At 43.3% G+C, this 21,333-nt stretch overlaps 1 protein-coding gene across 1 annotated transcript in view; it reads left to right on the top strand.

Annotated features, from left to right (window-relative positions):
• Pygl (phosphorylase, glycogen, liver) overlaps window positions 1-21,333 on the top strand; it is a 36,991-nt gene that overhangs the window by 12,812 nt on the left and 2,846 nt on the right. The window contains exons 5-19 of the mRNA XM_005376795.2: window positions 5,733-5,864; window positions 9,096-9,207; window positions 9,542-9,624; window positions 13,454-13,597; window positions 13,816-13,908; window positions 14,678-14,824; window positions 15,129-15,292; window positions 15,842-15,956; window positions 16,501-16,602; window positions 16,728-16,875; window positions 16,996-17,054; window positions 17,159-17,300; window positions 19,158-19,365; window positions 20,257-20,391; window positions 21,244-21,310. Of these exons, the coding sequence (XP_005376852.1) occupies window positions 5,733-5,864; window positions 9,096-9,207; window positions 9,542-9,624; window positions 13,454-13,597; window positions 13,816-13,908; window positions 14,678-14,824; window positions 15,129-15,292; window positions 15,842-15,956; window positions 16,501-16,602; window positions 16,728-16,875; window positions 16,996-17,054; window positions 17,159-17,300; window positions 19,158-19,365; window positions 20,257-20,391; window positions 21,244-21,310 (1,851 nt within the window). The remainder of the gene's footprint in view (window positions 1-5,732; window positions 5,865-9,095; window positions 9,208-9,541; window positions 9,625-13,453; window positions 13,598-13,815; window positions 13,909-14,677; window positions 14,825-15,128; window positions 15,293-15,841; window positions 15,957-16,500; window positions 16,603-16,727; window positions 16,876-16,995; window positions 17,055-17,158; window positions 17,301-19,157; window positions 19,366-20,256; window positions 20,392-21,243; window positions 21,311-21,333) is intronic.

The raw sequence follows: 21,333 nt of genomic DNA on the forward strand, positions 1-21,333 counted from the left end.
GTAGCAGTTGGCTGACAACATGACTGTCAGTGTCCCCTTTGGAATATAAGTTTGCCAAGAGCAGGGAGCCCATCGGTGTCGTTCCCCACCTGATCCACAGCGCCTAGCACAGTGCCTGCCTCTAATTGTCTGACCATTGGCCCATTTCTTACCTCTGAGTACCAATGTCATCACCTATAGAAGGAGAATGATAATAGTACATGCCTCTCAGAGTCACTGTGACAATTATGAAGCATAATATCAAATGCATTACTTAATGAGTGCCTCCCCCGATGAGCACTGAGCCCACTGGAGTGACTTTCCATTCTCATTCTTGAAAATATGATAGCCTTGGTATTTCTGCCTTGACAGCTGGCCTGCACAAGGGGGCTCGGAAAATATTTATCCCTGGCCGCCTGCATGAGGACCACCTGCAGTGTGTGACATTCCACATTGCAACTTGCAAAAGGCAAACAGGGCTGGACTTCCCCCATAATCCTTGCTGGCAAGAGCATGGTGTCATTTTGAAAAAATAAAACTCTGAGTCTCTTAAGAGGCAGAGTAACCCCAGGTCACACTGCTGGCCAGCAGGGTCTGTACCCCAAGGTTTGCAGGTACACATTCTGTATTCTTGTCTACTCTCAGAGCTTTAGCATCCCTAACATGCCTATTTCATAGAATACATAAACTAAGTGTCCTAACTCTTTTACAAGGTGAAATCAGGCAACTTACATATAAAATAAAATAAATCTGGCTATATATTTTTTTTTATATAAAATAAATCTGGTAATATTTGATATGCCTCATTGTAGTGCTCTATAAAAATGTGCGCAACCCATTTGCTAATACTGTTTGATTCAGGCTTTCTTTCTGTTTATCTTTGTCTCATACATACACACCATTGATACCTTGTATGGATTAGATTTCCTAAAAGCCAGACCCTCCCAGCATCTCCATACTTGCAAGACTGAGTTCAAAGGCAAAGTGCTCAGGGGTCAAGCTAAGGCCCAGGGAAAGAATGCAGGCTAATTAGTGTATGGTTCATGTCCATGCTGTCCTCTTTCCCCATATTTGGATGCTCTCTGGGTCAAAATAGGAAGGGATTAAAAGATTTGGTATGAAGACAATGGAAAAAAAAAAGCTCAGAACAATAGTGGGAACATCTTGTAAAAAGAGAGATTGTAACCAAAATCCCAAATCTTGCTAGGGCTCAGCATTGTATATCTTCATCTGCTCCTAAATACACAAAAACTGACAGGCAACCTGATCTAGAAGAAAATTTTGGATCCTAATTTCTAACGTGAGATCTCATTTCAACTTGCTACCCTTCTATATGAAGCACGTCACCTAAAGTGGTTGAACTTGTCTGAATCTGTTTTCTTACCTGCAAAACCAAATGAGCATGAAAATACATAGGATATCTGATCCACAAATAAATATTCAGTAAAATGTTAATTTTTGCCTAAGAAAAAGAGGATAATTTAAAAAACTATACAGGCCTGGCATGGTGGCAGCTCCTGTAATCCTAGCATTTGGGAGGCTGAGTAGGAGGATCACAAGTCTGATTCATGCCTGAGCAGTTTACACTGTCTCAAAATAAAAAATAAAAAGGATTGGGAATGTTACTCAGTGTGAAGGTCCTGGGTTCATTGCCCAGTACTACAAAAATGAATGAATGAACAAATAAATAATATAAATATTCTATAATAAAATAGACTATTACATTTTTAGTTAATTTTAATGAAACAGGAGGTAGTTTATGTTAGTTGAAAAGTAAGAGTATAGCGGTATATGAATGCTAGGACTTTATCCTCAGGAGTCCAGGAAGATTAAAAAGTACTAGGAAAAAATACATTTGTTTCAATATCTTCGAGACACAGGACTATGGGTAACTTTTACTACCTTCTATTTGCTTTTCCACGTGTTTTGCGTTCTGTAGGAAATTTTTTTCGTATACTAAAACAAGTCATAGAAGTGAAAGAACTGACTCCCTTCCCCCAGTGAAGTGACCCAGAGTTCGCTGCTGAGAGCCCAGCTTGGCAGGGATGTTCAGTCTGACCAGCATTCTGACACATTCTGACCTGGTGACCTCTGCTATCCACTTTCAGTCTTTGAAAGTACACTGTGGAGTGCACACTCAACTCCAGAATGTTTAATAATTTCATTTATCTTTTAACTACTTTAAAAAGGTTTTTTTTTTCAAGTGCATTCCCTGCTGGCTGGGCTTCAGATTCCACCAAGTGATTCCTCCAGGGAGACGCTATGTCCAGCATCACCCCAGCCCAGGTTGGCTTTTCTACTCCAAAGTCACACTTGCCTGGGGTCAGAGCAGAGCTGACAGCCTCCTGGGTGTACGGGACAGCCCTTCTCACACCTCTATGTGACTCAGTACTGGTGCTTTCAGGGGTCACTGTCTACATGAAAATCTAAATGTCCTGAGCACTCCCTTAGCCCATTGGGAGCACGGAAGTGGAGAGGAGGTTTATCCACATCCTACAGCTTCCATAGCTTAGGCGGAGGCATCAAGGGGCAGATCTGTCTTTCTCCTCAGATCTGCTGGGATGGACTTGTGGTTATAAAATACTTGTTTTTCAGTCTGCCTTAAAAACAAGCTAAATAAACTTCCAGATAGTAGACATTGGTTCTTCACTGATTACAAGACTCAGAATAAAGATTAGCAAGTAAGTAGGGTCTGCTACAGAATTTGTTAGCTCCATAAAATTAGAACCAACCATTATTTGGGAGGGAAAAACTAAGCCAATGTTTAATGACAAGAAGGCTGAACAGCTGAGCAGTCCTTTGTCACTTAAGATTATACCCTGGGCTAACAAAGAAGAGGAGGAGAGAGAGGACAGAAGGGAGGGTGGAGGTGACCAATGCACAACATATATACACACATGGAAATGTGACAGTGATGCCAATTAGGTTGTACAGTTAATATGTGTTAATTTAAGAAATTCTGGGGCTGGGGATTTAGCTCAGTGGCACAGCGCCTGCCTGGCAAGCGCAACGTCATGAGTTCGATTCCTGGTACCAGAAAAAGAAACAAAAGAAAAAAAAAAAAGAAGTTCTACTTTTCAAGCACCCACTCCCGAAAAAAAGTATGCCTGCAAAAGAGCAAATGCCGCTTGGTCTTCTGCAGGAGTTGAGAGGGGCCAGCCCGTGTGTGCAGAGCCGTCCCCTCTCCTAAAAGCACCTTGGGCTACTTTAGGGCGGAAGTTCATGTGATCCTGGCGCCTTTCTCAGCAGGAAGGATGGCACCTGCCGTCCCACAGGGGGAAACTATGTCTGCCTCATCCACCTTCTGCCTCTGCAGTCCCTACAGGAGGGTGCTGAGCCACAGTGAGCTGATGTGCCAGGAAGCACTGCTGACACAGACCAGACCTGCCCTGTCCTAGCACAGCATAAAGGACTTTTAAGTCAAGATGTTTTGCTCTTTTATCAATGCCATCATTCATCTGTTGGAGGGTTCCCTGGTTCTAACACAAGGTAGTGGACTCACGGAGACTCTTATCAGCAGGAAACCTTAGGTGCTGTTAAAATTTTATTTTACTTTTTGTTCTCCATAGGAATAGCAGAAGTTTAATTTGCAGTTCTGCACACAAGTTAGTTAACTGTCTTAGTATCAGCTCGTAGCTCCTCATCACTCGCCAGGGCAGGCCCATGCTTCAGTGATCCTGGGAAACAGAACAGAGGCATGGGGCACAAATTTATGGGAAAGTAAGAAAGGATTCTTCTTACTTGCAAAGGAAGAAAAATAGTGGGGGGCAGGCACAGCTCTGACAAAGATCAAGCTGGCTCCCTACCAAGGGAGAAAATAGGAGAAGGGCTTTGGTTTAAAGGGTGCACAGATCTGAAGAGGTGAGTCTGATTGGCACGTTCACAAAAGAACAGAGACCAGTTTTATGGGGTGCTGTGACGAGCTGGGGTCTGGTTGATCATTGCCCAGCCCTGGAATCACAGCTCTGGAGGAATCCTCATGACTGGAGAGCATTCTGTCTCTGTGGCATCACAGTTTCTGCTTGAGCAGCCTTAGTCCTTTAAGGCTCTGCTGAAACCCAAGGTGGCCCTAGATTTAGGACAGTGGAGACTTCTAGGCATAGCTGAATGTCCCTGTGAATCTCTTACCTTGGCATCTTACCACATAGACCATGCTTTTAATCAGTAACTAGTGAAGGACCTGTGTCTCCCTGGTGGTCTCTGACTGTGTCGTCCTTTCTGCTCTTTGCGTAGATGGAGGACCAGTGGCATCTGGAGCCTCTAGAGATTGTTAGAGTGCTAGATTTCTCCTAGACCTGCTGATGGTCTGCGTTTTCGCAAGATGCAACTTGCTGATTAGCTCGAGTCTACCTCCAGCCTACCTTAGGCTTCCTCCCTCATCTCTCTCCTCCTGCCTCTAGCAGGTCTTGAAGGCCTGGCTCTTCTGCCTGAAGATGTTGCATTTGTGAGTCTCCTTCCCATCTGTCACTGGCTGGTAGTTAGTATCAACAGGCAGCTTACTGGCTTTCTTGATATAAAGCCATGACCTGTTGGAATAAGTGAGCATATTTGTTTGTCTGCCTATGGATGTGCATGTTTTGCCTGCTATCCCAGAAGACCACAGCAGTGTTTGTTTCTCTTCTTTTTTGGCAGAATACAATTCTGTTTTTTAAAATTTATATAATAGTTCTGTTTCACTAATAACATACAGATTTACTTTAAAACTCTATCCCTCCAAAATGTGGATTTTCTTCCTTTTTCTTCTCCTTCTTCTCCTTCTTCTTCTCCTCCTCCCCTCCTCCTCTTCCTTCTCCTTCTCTTCCTCCTCTTCTTCCTCCTCCTCCTCCTCCTTCTTCTTCTTCTTTTTCTTCTTCTTCTTCTTCTTCTTCTTCTTCTTCTTCTTCTTCTTCTTCTTCTTCTTCTTCTTCTTCTTCTTCGCTGTTTTTATTTGTTTGCTTTTACAAACCAAAATTCATTTGACACCCAGGGTACCCTAAATAGAAACTATGATTTTAAATTATTTACAAGAACTATTTTATATAGAGGACCATAAATACTCAGGAAAATATTGATACTGTCAATAAAATAAATTCCTTGCCTTTTAGTATATGTCATTTTCAAAGTCAACCATTACATACAGTTCGTTGTCAAATCAAATTTACATAGAGATTAAGGTGAACAAAGACTGTGGAATGTTATACTGTCCTGTGCCTACACTGAAATAAGGTTTAATAAGGCAGTATCCTGTAAGTAGCATTCTGAGCTGATTCTGTGTATTCTAGAATATTCTAGGCACAAGAATCTCAGTGGAAATTATCTTGTAGGACTGGTCCATGTATCCAGTTATCAACATCCTTGAAGTGCCTCCTGGCTGAGCTCAAGCTGGTTAGCTGGATTCACAGATTTTAAGACACATACTCTGGAACACACAGACCTGCAGTCAGATCTTAACTCTCCCACATTTCCTCTCTGTGTGACCTTGAGGAGTTACAGTTTCCTCATTTTTGCAAGGGGAAAGTCACAATTCCCTCCTATAGAGTTGCTATGAAAGGCTATAAAAGAATAAAATACTGTACAGTAATACATATACAGATTTAGGACAGTATTAGCATGTACTGTTGTTAATTTAGGATGTGATAGGTCCAACACAATTTCTCTCCAGCCACAGCATTCCCTGTGAATCTTTAGCTAAAGATGTTTTTTATTATGAAATGACCGAAGGGCTGAGTCCAGACCTCCTGACGGTCACATTCTAAGCCATGTCCTTTTTGCAGGTGGAAGAGGCAGATGATTGGCTCAGGCATGGAAACCCGTGGGAGAAGGCCCGCCCTGAATTCATGCTACCTGTGCACTTCTACGGAAGAGTAGAGCACACCCCAACGGGGACGAAGTGGCTGGACACCCAGGTATTCAGGCGTCTTCACAACGAGCATTTTGTGCAGGGCAGCACAATGGGCAGTGCACTGAAATGTAACATGCAGTACAGTAGATACAGAGAGGGGTATATTGTGTGCTGAATAATAGAGTATATTTTTATAAATAAACCCATTACTCCTCTTGATGGATTCCATTCATTTTGGAAACAAGGAGGCTGACACCAAGAGAAAAATGACTTTCCCAAGGTCAAGTGATTTAGCAAGGTCCTTTTACAGTCTGCTTGATCACCAAGAGTCAGTCCTGAAATACCTGGCAGGTTTAGCTCTCTGGTTTTATGTAAGTTTTAATGCCAAAATGGAATAAATTTAAATGTCATTCCTCATCATATTTACATATAACTTCTCTGATATAAATAGCTTAATATTGTATTTGTTTAAAAGATCAGTTTTTATTTATTGTGAAGTCAGAAAAATAATGTAAAATATGCCAACTGTACTGTCTTATTTGTGCCAGGTCACTTCTAGAGAGGTAATGCTGGTGTCAGTACAAGCGTATTTATTTCACCTGCACATATTCATCCTGCTCCGAGATTTGGGTGTTACCCTCCCACCGAAAAGCAGCACTCCCAGTGCTGGTTTGCGCTTTGCTGTCTGCTTACTTCCTGATCAGTTGAGCCTTATGAACTAAAGCAGCACTTGAAATGTTTGTTTAATAAATATGGGCTCAGGCTCCAAAAGAATGATCATTGAACAGTCTTCAGAAACTTAAAGAAATGGTTAAGATCAACTAAATGATGTTCTTATATATGAAAATTGGGAGTAAAATTCAACATTGGAGGGCTAAAAGTGTTTGGTTTATGGATTATTCTTCATGCATAAGTATTTCATCTTACTTTATAAGAGCTAAGACCCATGTTATAGCTGTTTCTTTTAAAGATGCTGAGGGTTTTGTTTTTTTTTTTTTTTTTGTTAATCCTTACAGAACTATTCACAGTTCAGAAAAATAAGACTTTTAAAAATTGTTTTCTATCTGATTGCGAATTAATTTAGCATATGAAGCAACAGATTAGAAGCTAAAATAAATCATTAAAGTATAACATTTTAAGGAGTAAACTAATACTGTGATTTTAAATTAAGTTCCTATTTTGTTTTGCTTGAAGATTTTGTTTCGCTTTTTCATTTTGGTTGAACAATAGACCACAATCCAAATTGTGGTTCGTTACGGATACCATCAGGAGAGCTGCAAATGAATCAGTAGTTAATCCCCAGAAAGATTTCACATGTGTAATGGTATTAAATTAACAAGTATTTGGTATAGAATTTGATGCTTAAAACTTCATCAGTGGCATCTGACCTGTTTAAAATTATGCAATTTACAGTCAGTCTGGAAGCACTGTGTTTACGCCATGGATCCTGCTGCTGAGCTAACTCGTATTTACAAAGCATCTTTAGATGTTTTCATAATGTACCCTGAAATCAGGCAGAGCATATTTCTGTACCCAGAGAAGCAAGGTCGCAGGACAGAGGAGATAGCAGGGAGCCCTCTCAGGCCATGCAGGGCTTTATGGGTGGAGGCCACCGCCTGAGTCAGCCTCACAGTTGTAGCTAGTGAGGTCAGAAAGCATGAGGCCCAGCATGCTCCGGGCGAGCATGGGACAGCTTCCAGCAAACTGAGCTGTTCGCTTCTTTCTTGTGCCAGTTCAGGTCCTCTGGGAATCAGAGACTTGACAAAATTGGGATGCAAGTGATACACTGGGGAAATTCCTGAGAAGGAGAAAGAGGAAAGGAGAGGAGGAGACAGGAAGTCTTCATGCTGGTTGTGCCGTGTGTGGAGAAGTGGAAGGAAGGAGGACTCTGGGGAAGGCTCTCAGCTGCGGTGCTGCTCTGAGGCACGGCCAGGCAAAGGGGTCCGGGTTAGAGACTGACTATTTAGAAAGTCACCCTTCTGTGTCCTCGCAGTGCTGGAGCACCCTAGAGCTCTGAGGGGGAAGTTCTCTCTGAAGTTCTGTCAAAGGAGATCTCAGCTCCTGTACACACTTCCCTGTCTGCCTCAATAATACTTTAAGGGTCAGAAGCACACATCTTGCTTGAACCTTGAATGTGAGGATGAAACTATGAATATGACTCCTTATTGATCACAACTTGTTTGAAGGGTCTCATGCTGTCCCACTGGGGATAGCTGGGCACATACAACTTGTTTTAAAAACCTACAGAGACCTGTATTTCTCAGTGAAAGATAGTCCATTAAGGGAGATTTGTTTATGGTCGCAGTGCTCATGAAAGCATGACTGAATATTTGTGATGGACAGGCTGCCGTGCATCAATCCTTCATAATTCAGCAGATCAAATGAAAGAGATGGGTGTTTAGCTTTCACTCTTGATACTGACTGTGACGTTGGCCAAGTCAGTTCTCGCTCAGCCTCAGCCTCGTGTCCAAAATGAGTGGGCTGCACCCAGTGATACCCAGCATCCTCCAATTCAATGATGCTGTCATTCTCCTTCCTTACAGCTCGACTCTGGTGAAGCAGGGAATGGAAATGAGTCATTTCTCACAGAAATTTTAAATGCACTGTGAAGCCTAGTTTGTCTTCCTGTTCTTCTCTATTTCAACAACTGTCACAAGGACTGAGCTAGATTATTCCAAAGCTTGCGTCTTAGACCCAGCTCAGCTAATTATCACCTGATTTGGCAGATCACTATAGGAGTCACTAAAATAACTCTTCTTTATGCATCATCAAAAAAACTAGCATAGCATTTTGAATATCATATGTGATGTTCTGTCTTCATAAATCTCCTGTCCCATTGATTTTGGAACAGGAAATCAGATCATTGAGTAACTACATAAAATTTATCCTAATTGTCACTTTTTGATGGGTACAGATTCACAGTTGTCATCGTGCTCTTGCATCGTATTTCTTATAATTAGAGCAATGATTTGAGCTGAGATATGCCTTGTAAACTCTCTCTACTACTGATACTATGGTGTTCCATTGCTCTGCATCTACATGCAGGCAAGGGGCACATGGGAAATCAATACGGAAGTGCTGCAATGACCTTCGGTCAGGACATCCCAGTTGGCAGAGGAACCACGTGTGCTTTAATACCCACTCTAGCCCTGTGACTCTCTTTGTAGTTTACTCTTCACATGATTTGGGCTGGTGATGGAGCTGGGAATAAAATCCTATCAGTCTCCCAGCTGTTGTTCAACCTCCATCATTACAACTGGGAAACGTGAGCAGCTGCTTCTGTCTAATCCCACAGGTGGTCCTAGCTCTGCCTTACGACACCCCAGTGCCTGGGTACATGAATAACACCGTCAACACCATGCGCCTGTGGTCTGCCCGGGCACCAAATGACTTTAACCTCAGAGACTGTGAGTACAGCATGGACTCTGGCTTCGTTGTGCATGTGTGTGTTCCTTCTGATGGCTGCTTAGAACCCAGCTGAGCTTGGGAAAAAAGCCTTGAGTTTCTGAAATTTTCACTGATGAAGCAAACATTTTATGGAGCAAGTGGGGAAGTTATTTTTAAAGCAAGGGTCAAACTGGCCATCAGGCACTCATGGCAAGCTCACCATGAAGGTTTGTGAAGCCTTTAGGAATCAGGAATCTCCAGAATGGCGGGCAGCATGATGTCAGGTGTGAGCGTGGGGCTTGCGGGGACAATGGCTGGCTGGTCTGTTCACTGTTTTTCTAACGTTCTCCCCAGTTAATGTTGGAGACTACATCCAGGCCGTGCTGGACCGAAACCTGGCCGAGAACATCTCCCGGGTGCTCTACCCCAATGACAATGTGAGTGATCGAGTGAACAACAGACACAACTGATTTCCCAAGAACCTATTCAGTAACGCTGTAAAACACAAATGTAATGTGGATTTTTTTCACTTGATGTGCAGAATAAAGTCTAGGTTTCTTCCTAATATTCTACAGTTCCCCTCCAAACCAAATGAGGACAGATTTGTACAGTTCAGGAAATCAGAAGAAGTACTTTGCCTTGACTAGTAACCTCACCCCTAACTGAGAAGTTTTGTTGATGAATTTCAAAACAGAGCCTAGATCCAAATGAAGAGGTGACTCACTGGTGAAGCACTACTCCCTATCCAGACAGAAATCCCACCTGCCAAGCGAGAAATCATGGAGATTTCCTGCGTGGCCTCTTCCACACTGATGGGCTTCTCCCGGCTTTCTGTCCCCAGCGGGTGGGTCATGGTTCTTGGAACAGACATACCTGTGAACAAACAGCTGTCTCTGCTGCCTCTTGTTTTTAACGTTTTTTCTTAGAGGTAACTATCCTAATTACTATGCTTAGTTTAAAAAATACTTGGAATGGGATCGTCAGTGACTGATATAAATTCTTGTTTGATTTTAAAAGCGTACTTGGAACTGGATCATCACTGACTGCTATAAATTCTTAGTTGATTTAAATATACATTATTAGTCAATTTAATTTAGGTTTCTTTGTGGGTAAAATCATTGTAACACTGTAGTGATTCTTTTCTAAAGTAACCTCAAAAGCAATCAAATTAGTATTCTGCTTTACAAAGATGGTAGAAAACAATAATCTTGAAGAAAGATGTAAATTATCCTTAAGACCAGATGTCCACTTGCTGTTAAGCCATATTCTCTAAGAATAGAAGAGGATTATGTGGCTTTGCCTCAGCAGTTTGAAGAACTTAATGGTATATAGTATCGATCCTTTTAGGAAAATGTTGTAACTTTAGCACATTTTAGAGAAATCTGTAATCCAAAAGCCAAAAGTTATTCTATTTCATGGTTAAAGTAAGCATGCTTCCAAGTCTGGGACAGTACTGTCCAGCAAACCCAACCTGCGCACTGTGTAACTAGAAAAGGCTTGAAGTCCCTCCTCTTGACTCAGAAATAACCATCTGGCAGTAATTGGCTACATATATGAAGCTACTTCTAGGGTAAAATAGCTCTCAGGATCAGGCTTGGTTTGGTTTTTATTGAGGATGGGTTGATACAATCATTTCTGTAATTGTAACAATAATTCCCTCCCTCTTCTCAGCCTAGCCTAGTCCTAGTCCGGACTGTGGCCTTTCTGCTTACTTACTGCTATCTTCCCTCTCCTCCCAGTGAGATATTTGTCCCCTGCTTAACTCCATTGGAAGCTCCTGATCATTGATAAGCTCATCACTGGTGTGGTCCTGACTCATCTCACAGGGACAATGAGGCTCCCTCTGGAACGCGATTGGCCCTGTTCCTTCCCCCTCCGTGGTCTTCTCTTCTGCCTTCTAGGAATACTCAGCCCCTCTCTGGTCATCTGACAAATTCCTGCTCATCCTTGGCTCAGATAAGGCATGGCCAGCCTACCCAGGTCCCCAAAGTACTGTAGATATACCTTAAGTTTAAAAAAATCGCACTGTATTTAAAGGTTAGTTTATCACCCCCACACACACTAGTAACTTCTTTAAGGTCAAGGATTGTGTTTAATCATTTTATTTCTAGGACCTTAAACATTGCCTGGCTCAGTGAACATGCTTAAATTCATTATAGAGGAATTCACAGTACTCTCTATTATTCTTAGAATAATGACTTTATTCTGATTTGTACAATGATACATGCCATTAGCCACAAAAGGTAAGCTATAATAAAGTATCAAGAAAAAAAGTAAAAAAAAAAAAAAATAGTCTAGCACCTATATATTTCCATTTGTAGTATCAATCCAGTTTTCTACTCATGACTTTTAATTTTTAAATCTTCTTTTAATTTTTATCAAATTTATAGAGGCTCGTAGTATAAAGAGAAAAGCAGTTCCCTAAGACTTATTATAAAAACATAGTGGCCCGTGTCCTGTTTCTCAACATCCATTTGCTTTTGGTGGATTTTCTTGATACTCACCTGCATATTTCTGAATAACATACAGTTATTGCTACTTTGTGACTTTTCCATTTTTACACTTTTGTTGACTCCCCGCTGTTAAAAATGAGAATCTGCCTCACATTCTCACATACACTCCACTTCTAGCACACAAACACATATTTCCCTTTCCCTGCTGTCTCAACATAAAGCTATTATAACTGTCACTAGCTCCTTAATCAGTGTTCATATTATTATGACTGTATTAATGCTAGAGGTAGCTGATGGGTGCATAGATGTGCCCTCGTATAATAATTACATTTTCTTTCCTTAAAATGTTTTGGCTTTTGGCTGGTTAGTTGGTTCACTGGTTGGTTGGCTGGCTGGCTGGTTGTCTGGTTGGTTGGTTGGTTGGTTGATTTGGTTGGTTTTTTAGATTTAAAAATTACTTGTTTTGTTTGCTTGCTTGATTTTATGGGTACTTTTCACTAATTTATCATACATACCACTCCAGTTGTATAACTTCCCCCTGGTATATTCAGACATATCAGATATCCTATTAACTCAGTCTGTTTGAACAGTCTCTTTTGGATCTCTACTAGACAGTGACTTTTAATTTGCTGTCTCCCTATCATCTCAGATCATCTTTCCCATCGTTCTGAGGACCCTGTGCTCATCTACTGTCTGAGGTCACTGTGTTCTGATTCTTTGTCTTTCTCTTCCTTGGTGTGCTCCCCAGGTTTTGGTAGTACACCTGTTGCCAGTACCTCCTGGGAAGAGACATGTGTGAGGTCAATTTGTTTAAAACCTCTCAGATTAGAAAACACTTCCTTCTTCCCTCACACTGGTAGTTGGCCTAGATCTACAGCACTCAGATGTTTTTCATTGCCTTCTAGTTTTCAGTGTCGCTGAGAAGCACTATGTAGTTTTGGTCAGATTAACTAATATTAAGACTTAATCGACTCTGGTAGAATTAATATTGGTTAGTTGTATTGTGAAGTTTGGTTGGAGAAGAAGGCCAAGAGTCTCACCACTCAGTATATAAACTTTCACTGAACCCCCTCTCTGTATTTTTATCTTTTTGAGACAGGGTTTCACTACGCAGCTCAGGCTGGCCTTGAACTCACTTTACAGTCCATGGTGGCCTCAAACTCACAGCAATCCTCCTGCCTCAGCCTCTTGGGTGCTGAGATTACAGGCATGCACCACCACACCCAGCTCTCCACATCATAATAGAGATGGCTGGTACCCTTGCCTTCAACTGTAGCTGCTATTCCCCACCCCAGAGACCCCTGTGTTACCATCTCCATAGAATGCAAACCCAGGTTCAGCCTGAGCTGGAAAGGAAACTGCTCAACTGCAGGAACTGGAGCTGAGGTCTGGGGCCAACCGCTCCTTAGGCAGGCTCTCGAGTGACCTCTACCCCATCTCACTTCTGCTTCCACAGCACGTGGTACTGCCAGACCCTGCGTCCTGGAGGCTTCTGATGTATACATTGAGTTGCCTTTGGATCTCTTCCATGGCTCTCTTGGGTCTCCTGACTCAATCACCACTCACCCATCTGTTTTTTACCTTCAGAAAGTTGTTGCTCTCCTGGTCTCTTTATACCTTCCTAAAATCCCTTTGCTGTCATTTTAATGGGGTTTCAGGAAAGCACACAGGCAAATGCTCTAGCATACAACCCGCCATGCTCCACAGATGTCCATGGGCTTTGGCCTCCATGTTCCCTGAGCAGGAAGTGCCCGTCCTACTTTGGATCCACCTGCAGTGTGAGCCATGTTCATTCTGTCTCTCTGGTTTGAAGTTTTTTGAAGGGAAGGAGCTCAGACTGAAGCAGGAATACTTTGTGGTGGCTGCAACCTTGCAGGATGTCATCCGACGTTTCAAAGCCTCCAAGTTTGGCTCCAGTGACAAGGGGGGAACGGTGTTTGATGCCCTTCCGGATCAGGCAAGTATACAGTTCATGGACGCAGGCAGGTTCTCCTGAGGGACCAGGATCTCCCATCAGATGTACTCCTCTCTCTCAGTGCCAAAAGATTTGGGGAGGAACAGCAAGTCCCACATGTTTCAGAGGAGCAGAGCCTCTGCTTAGTGCTTCCTGCAGGCACGTGGGAGGACAGGGAAGCCAGATCCTGAGCCGTCAGTGATGTGGACATCTTTTTCCAGGTGGCCATCCAGCTGAATGACACTCACCCTGCACTCGCCATCCCCGAGCTGATGAGGATTTTTGTGGATATTGAAAAATTACCGTGGTCCAAGGTCTGAAAAGTTTGGTTGCTTTTTCTTTTAATTAACCAGCGTGTCTGTGGCTGAGGGATTGCCAAAAAGCTCCTTTCCGGGTTTTCAAAGTAGGTGACTGGGGGCTGGGGATTTAGCTCAGCGGCACAGTGCCTGCCTGGCAAGCGCAAGGTCATGAGTTCAATTCCCGGTACCGGAAAAACAAAACAAAATAAAACAAAGTAGGTGACTGCTGCTGACTTCCAGCCATAAAGGGTATGTTTGCCCTGAGGCTGACTGGCCTTCAATCTTAGTGCTTCACAAGTATAAGGCTAAACACTAAATAAACGTACACATACTGGAAGGTAGATCGGGAGCTGTACTAAGGATTATATCATGTTTCACATTTCTGGGTCTAAGAGGATTGAAATGAAATTTTCTAACCTCAGAAGATGGCTAATTGAAAGTGTCCACATGGCTCTGAAGTCAGCATTTTAAACATACTCCGTGACTGATGAGAATAGTTAGTTTTTTATTCCTCAATTTTGTGTATTTAATAAATAAAAGACCTATGGAATAGTACAGCGGATTTATCAGAAAGCTGTACTCAATTTTATCAGTTTTACCAGTAACTCCCCCCACCAAAAAAAAAAACCACATTCCCATTATCCGGACTGCCCAGGACCTTAGTGGGACCAAGGGTGTTTGACTGAGTCATTCTGTGGCAGACAGAGCAGAGCTGAGGGAGTGCTTGGCCCTGGGTGGTGGAGTGCATATCAGGGAAAGCAGCTGACCCCCTTCCTTCCTACAGGCATGGGACATCACCCAGAAGATCTTCGCGTACACCAACCACACTGTGCTCCCAGAAGCCTTGGAGCGCTGGCCGGTGGATCTGGTGGAGAAGCTGCTGCCGCGACACTTACAGATCATTTATGAAATAAATCAGAAGCATCTGGATGTAAGTCAGTAGAGAGATGATAACTCCTTTTAGAAATGAGGACTTAAAATGCTCTTCCCAAACTTGAGGCCCACACATCTTTCTATCATGAGTAACATTAAAAGTACTGAAGTCCGAGTGGGGCTCTCTTAAGCACATCTTCTGGAAGAGCTGGCAGGGGGCTGGCATCTCCCGGGGCTAACCCACCCATCCGCTCTCTGTGGGAGGGAAGTTCCATTTAGAGATTTTGCTTGGAACCGGAATAACATCCCCATGCAGCGTCAAGCCTGAGTGATCAGCAAGGTCTTTCTCTTTGTTTGGCTAGAGGATCATGGCCTTGTTTCCTAAAGATGTGGACCGCCTGAGAAGGATGTCTCTGATCGAAGAGGAAGGGGGCAAAAGGATCAACATGGCCCATCTGTGCATCGTGGGCTGCCACGCCGTGAACGGCGTGGCCAAGATCCACTCGGACATCGTGAAGAACAAAGTGTGAGCCTCCCGGCCTGGGCAGCGAGTCTAAGGGAGATCCATTCATGGAAAGTTGCTCACACATGCAAATCTGCCTTTCAGGAAGAGGAAAGGCTCTGTTAAAATGTTTAAAAGTAGGCCAAGGGTGTAGCTCGGTGGCAAAGCACTTGCCTAGCATACAGAAGGCCCTGGATTTGATTCTCAGCACTGAAAAAAAAAAAATTATCTTCCATACAAAGAATCCTCTTTTAAAAAATCAAAGAAGCCTTCCACCCTGAACGTTCATATTTAGACTTAAAAGCAAAAAAAGAAAAAAAAAAAACACTACTTTGCTAGAAAACCTGGTATGTATGTCAGCACCAGGAAATCAGATGGAGGTGACTAGATTTGGAACTTTTCTTGTAATTGTTTGAATTGCAAATGAATTTCTATTTTAGAATGACAGTCACAGCTGCTGCCAGCCCCTCCCTTCACCTCTATGGACTCTTTCTAAGCCTGCATTTGGTTTCTTGAACTTTATCCAACATGCTTTTTTGGCCAACTTCAGTGATTCATCTCCTCCACCTCCAGATTCAAGGACTTCAGCGAGCTAGAACCAGACAAGTTTCAGAATAAAACCAATGGGATCACTCCAAGGCGCTGGCTTTTACTTTGCAACCCAGGGCTGGCAGAGCTCATTGCAGAGGTAAGCGGAAGTGCAGAGACAGGGGAAGTAGAATGGAGAGGCACGTCCTGGGTGCGCTTCGAATTTGCAAATCTGTCCCGCAACAAGGCTGGCTTCACAGTGTGTTCCTGGTGCCGTCACACACATACATAGGCTGCTTTGATTCTCTCTCTGCTGCAGACATCTTGAAATTCTTAATTTTTAAACCAGGCCCCTCTGCAAATTATGCAGCTGGTCATGGCTAACGGCATCCATATGACACACAGCTGGAAGATGGTAGCCCCATTAGTAAATGGAGACACCACAGTTCAAATAGATAATTAATGGAACCAGGTTCTGGGTCACCCTTTCCACCAGATTTCTTGATTTGAATACTTTAATATCATTGAGACTACGTTTACCATACTAGCAAAAGCGTTCTCCAGGGTAGAATTTCTAGTCTCTTCCGTGAATGAGACTATTCTGTGAACTGGGTAGTACAGGAACTCTGCTATCAATGGAAACTGCTCCTGTGGGCATGACTACCATCCCTGAACTAAAGTCATGTCTCCCCTTAAATTGAAAGAAAATCGGGGAAGACTACGTGAAAGACTTGAGCCAGCTGACAAAGCTGCACAGCTTCGTGGCAGATGACGTCTTCCTGCGGGAAATGGCCAACGTGAAGCAGGTAAGGCCACCAGGGTGCGCCCCTCTCTGGCACTTGCTTTGAGGGTTTCCACTCCACTTTCTAAAACCAGACCACCCAAAGCTTTTAGGTTAGAAGGGCCCTGGCCCTATGCACTGTCTCCGCAGGAGAATAAGCTGAAGTTCTCACGGTACTTGGAGAAGGAATACAAGGTGAAGATCAACCCATCCTCCATGTTTGACGTCCAGGTGAAGAGGATTCACGAGTACAAGCGGCAGCTCTTGAACTGCCTGCACGTGATCACCATGTACAACCGTGAGTCAGCCCCGTAGCCACCCAGAAGTGCCAGAGAGGTGACAATAAGTTTGGAAGCAATGGTCGCCATCAGCCTCACCAGCCCCGCCCACACCCCATCCACCTCTCCATCTTTTTCAGGCATTAAGAAAGACCCAAAGAAATTATTTGTGCCGAGGACAGTAATAATTGGCGGTAAAGTGAGTCGACTGCATTCCCTGGGTGCTTGAGGGCTGTGATCTCTTGCTACGTCTTGGCTTCATCAACGGTGGCTTCTGTCAATGTGTCCTATTCTTTCCCCAAGGCCGCCCCAGGATATCACATGGCCAAAATGATCATAAAGCTGATCACCTCAGTGGCAGAGGTGGTGAATAATGATCCTGTCATTGGCAGCAAGTTGAAAGTCATCTTCCTAGAGAACTACAGAGTGTCCCTTGCTGAAAAAGGTACTGCCCTCATTGCAAACCACGCAGGGGACAGCAAATTCTAGGGGTTGCGGAGTATGGAAAGCAGGTGGCTGAACTCCTCGAGGAGCTAGTATCTGAGGATAGAAGCTATCTCCCCTGGACAAAACAAGACAGGAGCTTTTAAGATGATCTAGGTGACAATAAGATTGGCATCTTCAGAGTCAGCATCAGGGAATTACGATGTAAGATCAAAATATACAGTCAATGTTTAATGTAATAAACATTACCGTAAAGGACACATTGCCATTAATCCCACTCAGCATACTGCCCCTGGCTTTGAACACACTTATCCCATTATCCTTGCATACTGCCCCTGGCTTTGAACACACTTATCCCATTATCCTTGCTACTTCCTGAGGTGGTTCTAGAAGTCCTTTTTCAGGTCTTTACAGAGTTTTATCAAAAATACTGTGAATGCTACTACCAAGTGCCGTCCAATAGAAAGGCAGGCTTCTGAAAACACTGTGATGCAGCGTCACCACCTTACTCACTGGATCTAGGACCAGGCAACTTCTAGCTCTTCTCCAAGTCAAAATAACCACAAAAGGTAAATCCTGTGAATCAGTTCAGCTGTGACAGCATAATTGAAGACACAAAAACAGACTTCCAAAACTGCTTCAGAAAGTGACAAGAATGATGGAATAAATGGGTTTGGAAAAGGGCAGTATTTTGAGAGGCATTTGTGGCAATGTGTCTTTTAGTGTAACAAATTTTTAATTAATTTTTACCATATGTTTCCATCACACCTCATACATTTGTTCACAAATGCATTTTTCCCCCTCCCCCAGCGGGCAAAAGCTGGAGACTGCCCTGCTGTCTTTGCATGATGTTGGTGGGGCTGTACAAAAGGGAGAGGAAAGGTCATCCGTTCCCAGCCCTGGTTTTGCAAGAGAACAGGAATTTCCCAAACTGCAGATGTTCCCCTGCTCTCTGCGCAGAAGGGCTGCTGTTTGTTCACGTAGCAACAGGGAACTAGGGCAGACATCATGCTGCCAAAGCACGCGGCTCAGCTATGCTTCAGACTGGCCCCTGAGGATCAAACACAGAGTTCCCACAGGGGGACAGGCTGGCAGGGAGCCATGTCCTGTTCTCTGCTGCTGGGACCTTTACCTATCTGCACCGCATGCTACCTGAGCACCATCAACATGCAAATATCAGCTGGGTATTCGCCTACTTCCTGAATTAAAGAGACAGAAAAGGAGCTTTATTATGGTGGGGTGCACTGAGGTTATTGTTTAAAAACTGTCTGCCTGAAGAGAAAAGAGCCTGGTCCCTAGGAGGGCAAATAAGCGTGAATATAATCCACAAATAAACTCCCAAAGCAGAGAGTTGGTCCTGGCCTTTGAAGTCAAAAAGACATAGGGGGAGGGGTTTGGCAGCTGTAGTTCGTGTGTAAACCATGCTAAGGGGTGGGCGTATTTCCCTGCAGTGAAAGTGGAAGGCAGGTAGCCGCGAAGGGCTAGCAATGTAGCAATGCAGGGGTCGCAGCTTCCAAAAGAGTCCAGGGAGACCTCTGAATTTTATGTACCAAGAAAGAGAAGTTGAGCAGAGGAAGTAAAAATGAAACTACAACAAAAACTGGAAAGCAGCAACGGAAGAAAGAAATGACCAAAGGAGAGTGGTAGAAGCAGGCAGCTCTGGGCACATAATAGATGAACAGAAGTGATTGCCTGTCACTTTAAAGGAGAGTCAGCCCGGTCCTTCTGCATCCGTTTGAATGCTTATCTTGCGATGCCCATATTAATGATCTCAACCTGCCAGCTAGATAAATGCTCAGAGGTAGCACAAGAAGATCCAGAGAGACTGCATCAGTAACATTACTGCACTTTCTCACAGTCATTCCAGCCACAGACCTGTCGGAGCAGATTTCCACTGCAGGCACGGAAGCCTCAGGCACAGGCAACATGAAGTTCATGCTGAACGGGGCTCTGACCATTGGGACCATGGATGGTGCCAACGTGGAAATGGCCGAGGAAGCCGGGGAAGAGAACTTGTTCATCTTCGGCATGCGCGTAGATGACGTGGCCGCCTTGGACAAGAAGGGGTGAGAAAGCCACTCCTGTGTGAAGGGCAGGTGACCTCCAGGAGGATGTGTGGTCTCAGAGGGCATCCTGCCCACACAGGTGCCCCTCTGGGGCTGCATTCTACGAAGCCACCTGGTACAGATTAGTCCCGGCAAACCCAGCCAGTAAAAGTAAAGGGAGCTTAGGCGCAAGTACACAGAAGAGTCGCTCTTTGTTGAACTGCTACTTGTGGAGCCATGGCAACCTCAAGCAGTTCTCTGTACCTGTGATTCTGTTCTTATGAAGAGGTGAACCAGTGCCTATCATTTAAACCACTATCTAGTGCTCTTTTTAAGATTCCAGAAAGGTAGGTCAAAAGGTGGGACAGAGTAGAGAAGGGTAGAGAAACACTCAGGAACATCTGTGTTCATTTAATATCTAGATAAATTTATTAATCTGAATTCAAGCAAGAAATGAAGAGTAGTCCCAAAGCAGCACCACAGATAATGTTTGGAGGGTATAAAATATAATTCCTGACCCTTAGAAATAAATTGCACTCCACAGCAACAAAGTTTAAGAATCTATGGGTCCAAAAAGCAACTGGTCTAAACAATGCTTGTTTAGAACCATGAAGACTGCTTTGAAATAAATCTTGCTGTGTTCTAGCAGATTCAACTATGGCTCTATGAGTGAAGTTTTCAGTATCTACTACTCTTATTGTTTACAGTTACATGGAATGAATCAAATTTAAGGGGGAAATACATGTCAGGATCTATTAAAAATTATTTATACCCATGTTGAAATTGATAATGACTCCCATAAATGCTAGTCTTTCTGAATGCACTTTTATGGCTGATGCAGCTTTTAATATGCTATCAGTCACATGCACTAACAGAACCTGTATGTCATCTCCCATCTACCCTTCCCTGCAGGTATGAGGCAAAAGAATATTATGAGGCACTTCCAGAGCTGAAGCTGGTCATCGATCAAATTGACAATGGTTTCTTTTCTCCCAAGCAACCTGACCTCTTCAAAGACATCACCAACATGCTATTTTATCATGACAGGTGAGTTCCCACAAGAAATTGGTATCATTTGGGCTGTGAAAAGGAGGATAAAAACATATTGAACCAATGACAATCTGCTCACTTAGATTAGCATTGATATGTGACTTGATCAGCAAACCAGAGCTTGGGAAAAAGAGTTAATCTTCACCAATGTCAGTAAGGTGTAAGGGTGAAATCCTCAAGAAAAGGCAAGGCTCTGTTTGTTTGTTTGTTTGTTTGTTTGTTGTACCAAGAATCAAACTGAGGACCTCATGCTTGCTAGGCAGGCGCTGTGCCGCTGAGCTATATCTCCGGCCCTGGCATGGCTTTTGAAACTATAATGCTAAGTGAAATAAATCAGACACAGAAATTTAAATATTGCATGGTTTCTCTAACAAAAGAAACCAAAAATAAAAATGATTTAAAGAGCAAAAGAGGAGAGAGATAGTAGGAAATAGTGGGGTAGGTTTTATGGGAGATACGTAGAGGGGAGAGGAGTCAAAATGACCACGATATAAATGTATGTGTGCTAAAATCCCCAGGATGAACGCAACTATTCTATATCACACACATACACTAATAATTTTTAAAAGGGGAAAAAAAGAATAAAATCTTCAAACCTGGTGTCCTTTTTCTCCTTCCACTGATAATGCTCAGCTTTCAAGTGTATCCATATGATGACATTTTTACTTATAGCAAGAACCGCAAAAAAGTAGCAGGCTGCTGAACACTCTTATGAACAGAAATAGGAGTTTTGGGTAAACCAGTCCTGCCTGACATTAAGCAAAAGAGAATTTTAAGTGGAATTTTAGCGTGCATCTGTTAATGGAGCTTTTGTGCTCTTTTGCTTTTTCCTTCCAATCACAAACGCAGGTTTAAAGTCTTTGCAGATTATGAAGCATACGTCAAATGTCAAGAAAAAGTCAGTCAGCTGTACATGGTGAGTAACTTGCACAGATTTGT

This window comes from Chinchilla lanigera, unplaced genomic scaffold (assembly GCF_000276665.1).
Source record: "Chinchilla lanigera isolate Chin_1 unplaced genomic scaffold, ChiLan1.0 scaffold00008, whole genome shotgun sequence".
NCBI classification, from domain to species: domain Eukaryota; kingdom Metazoa; phylum Chordata; class Mammalia; order Rodentia; family Chinchillidae; genus Chinchilla; species Chinchilla lanigera.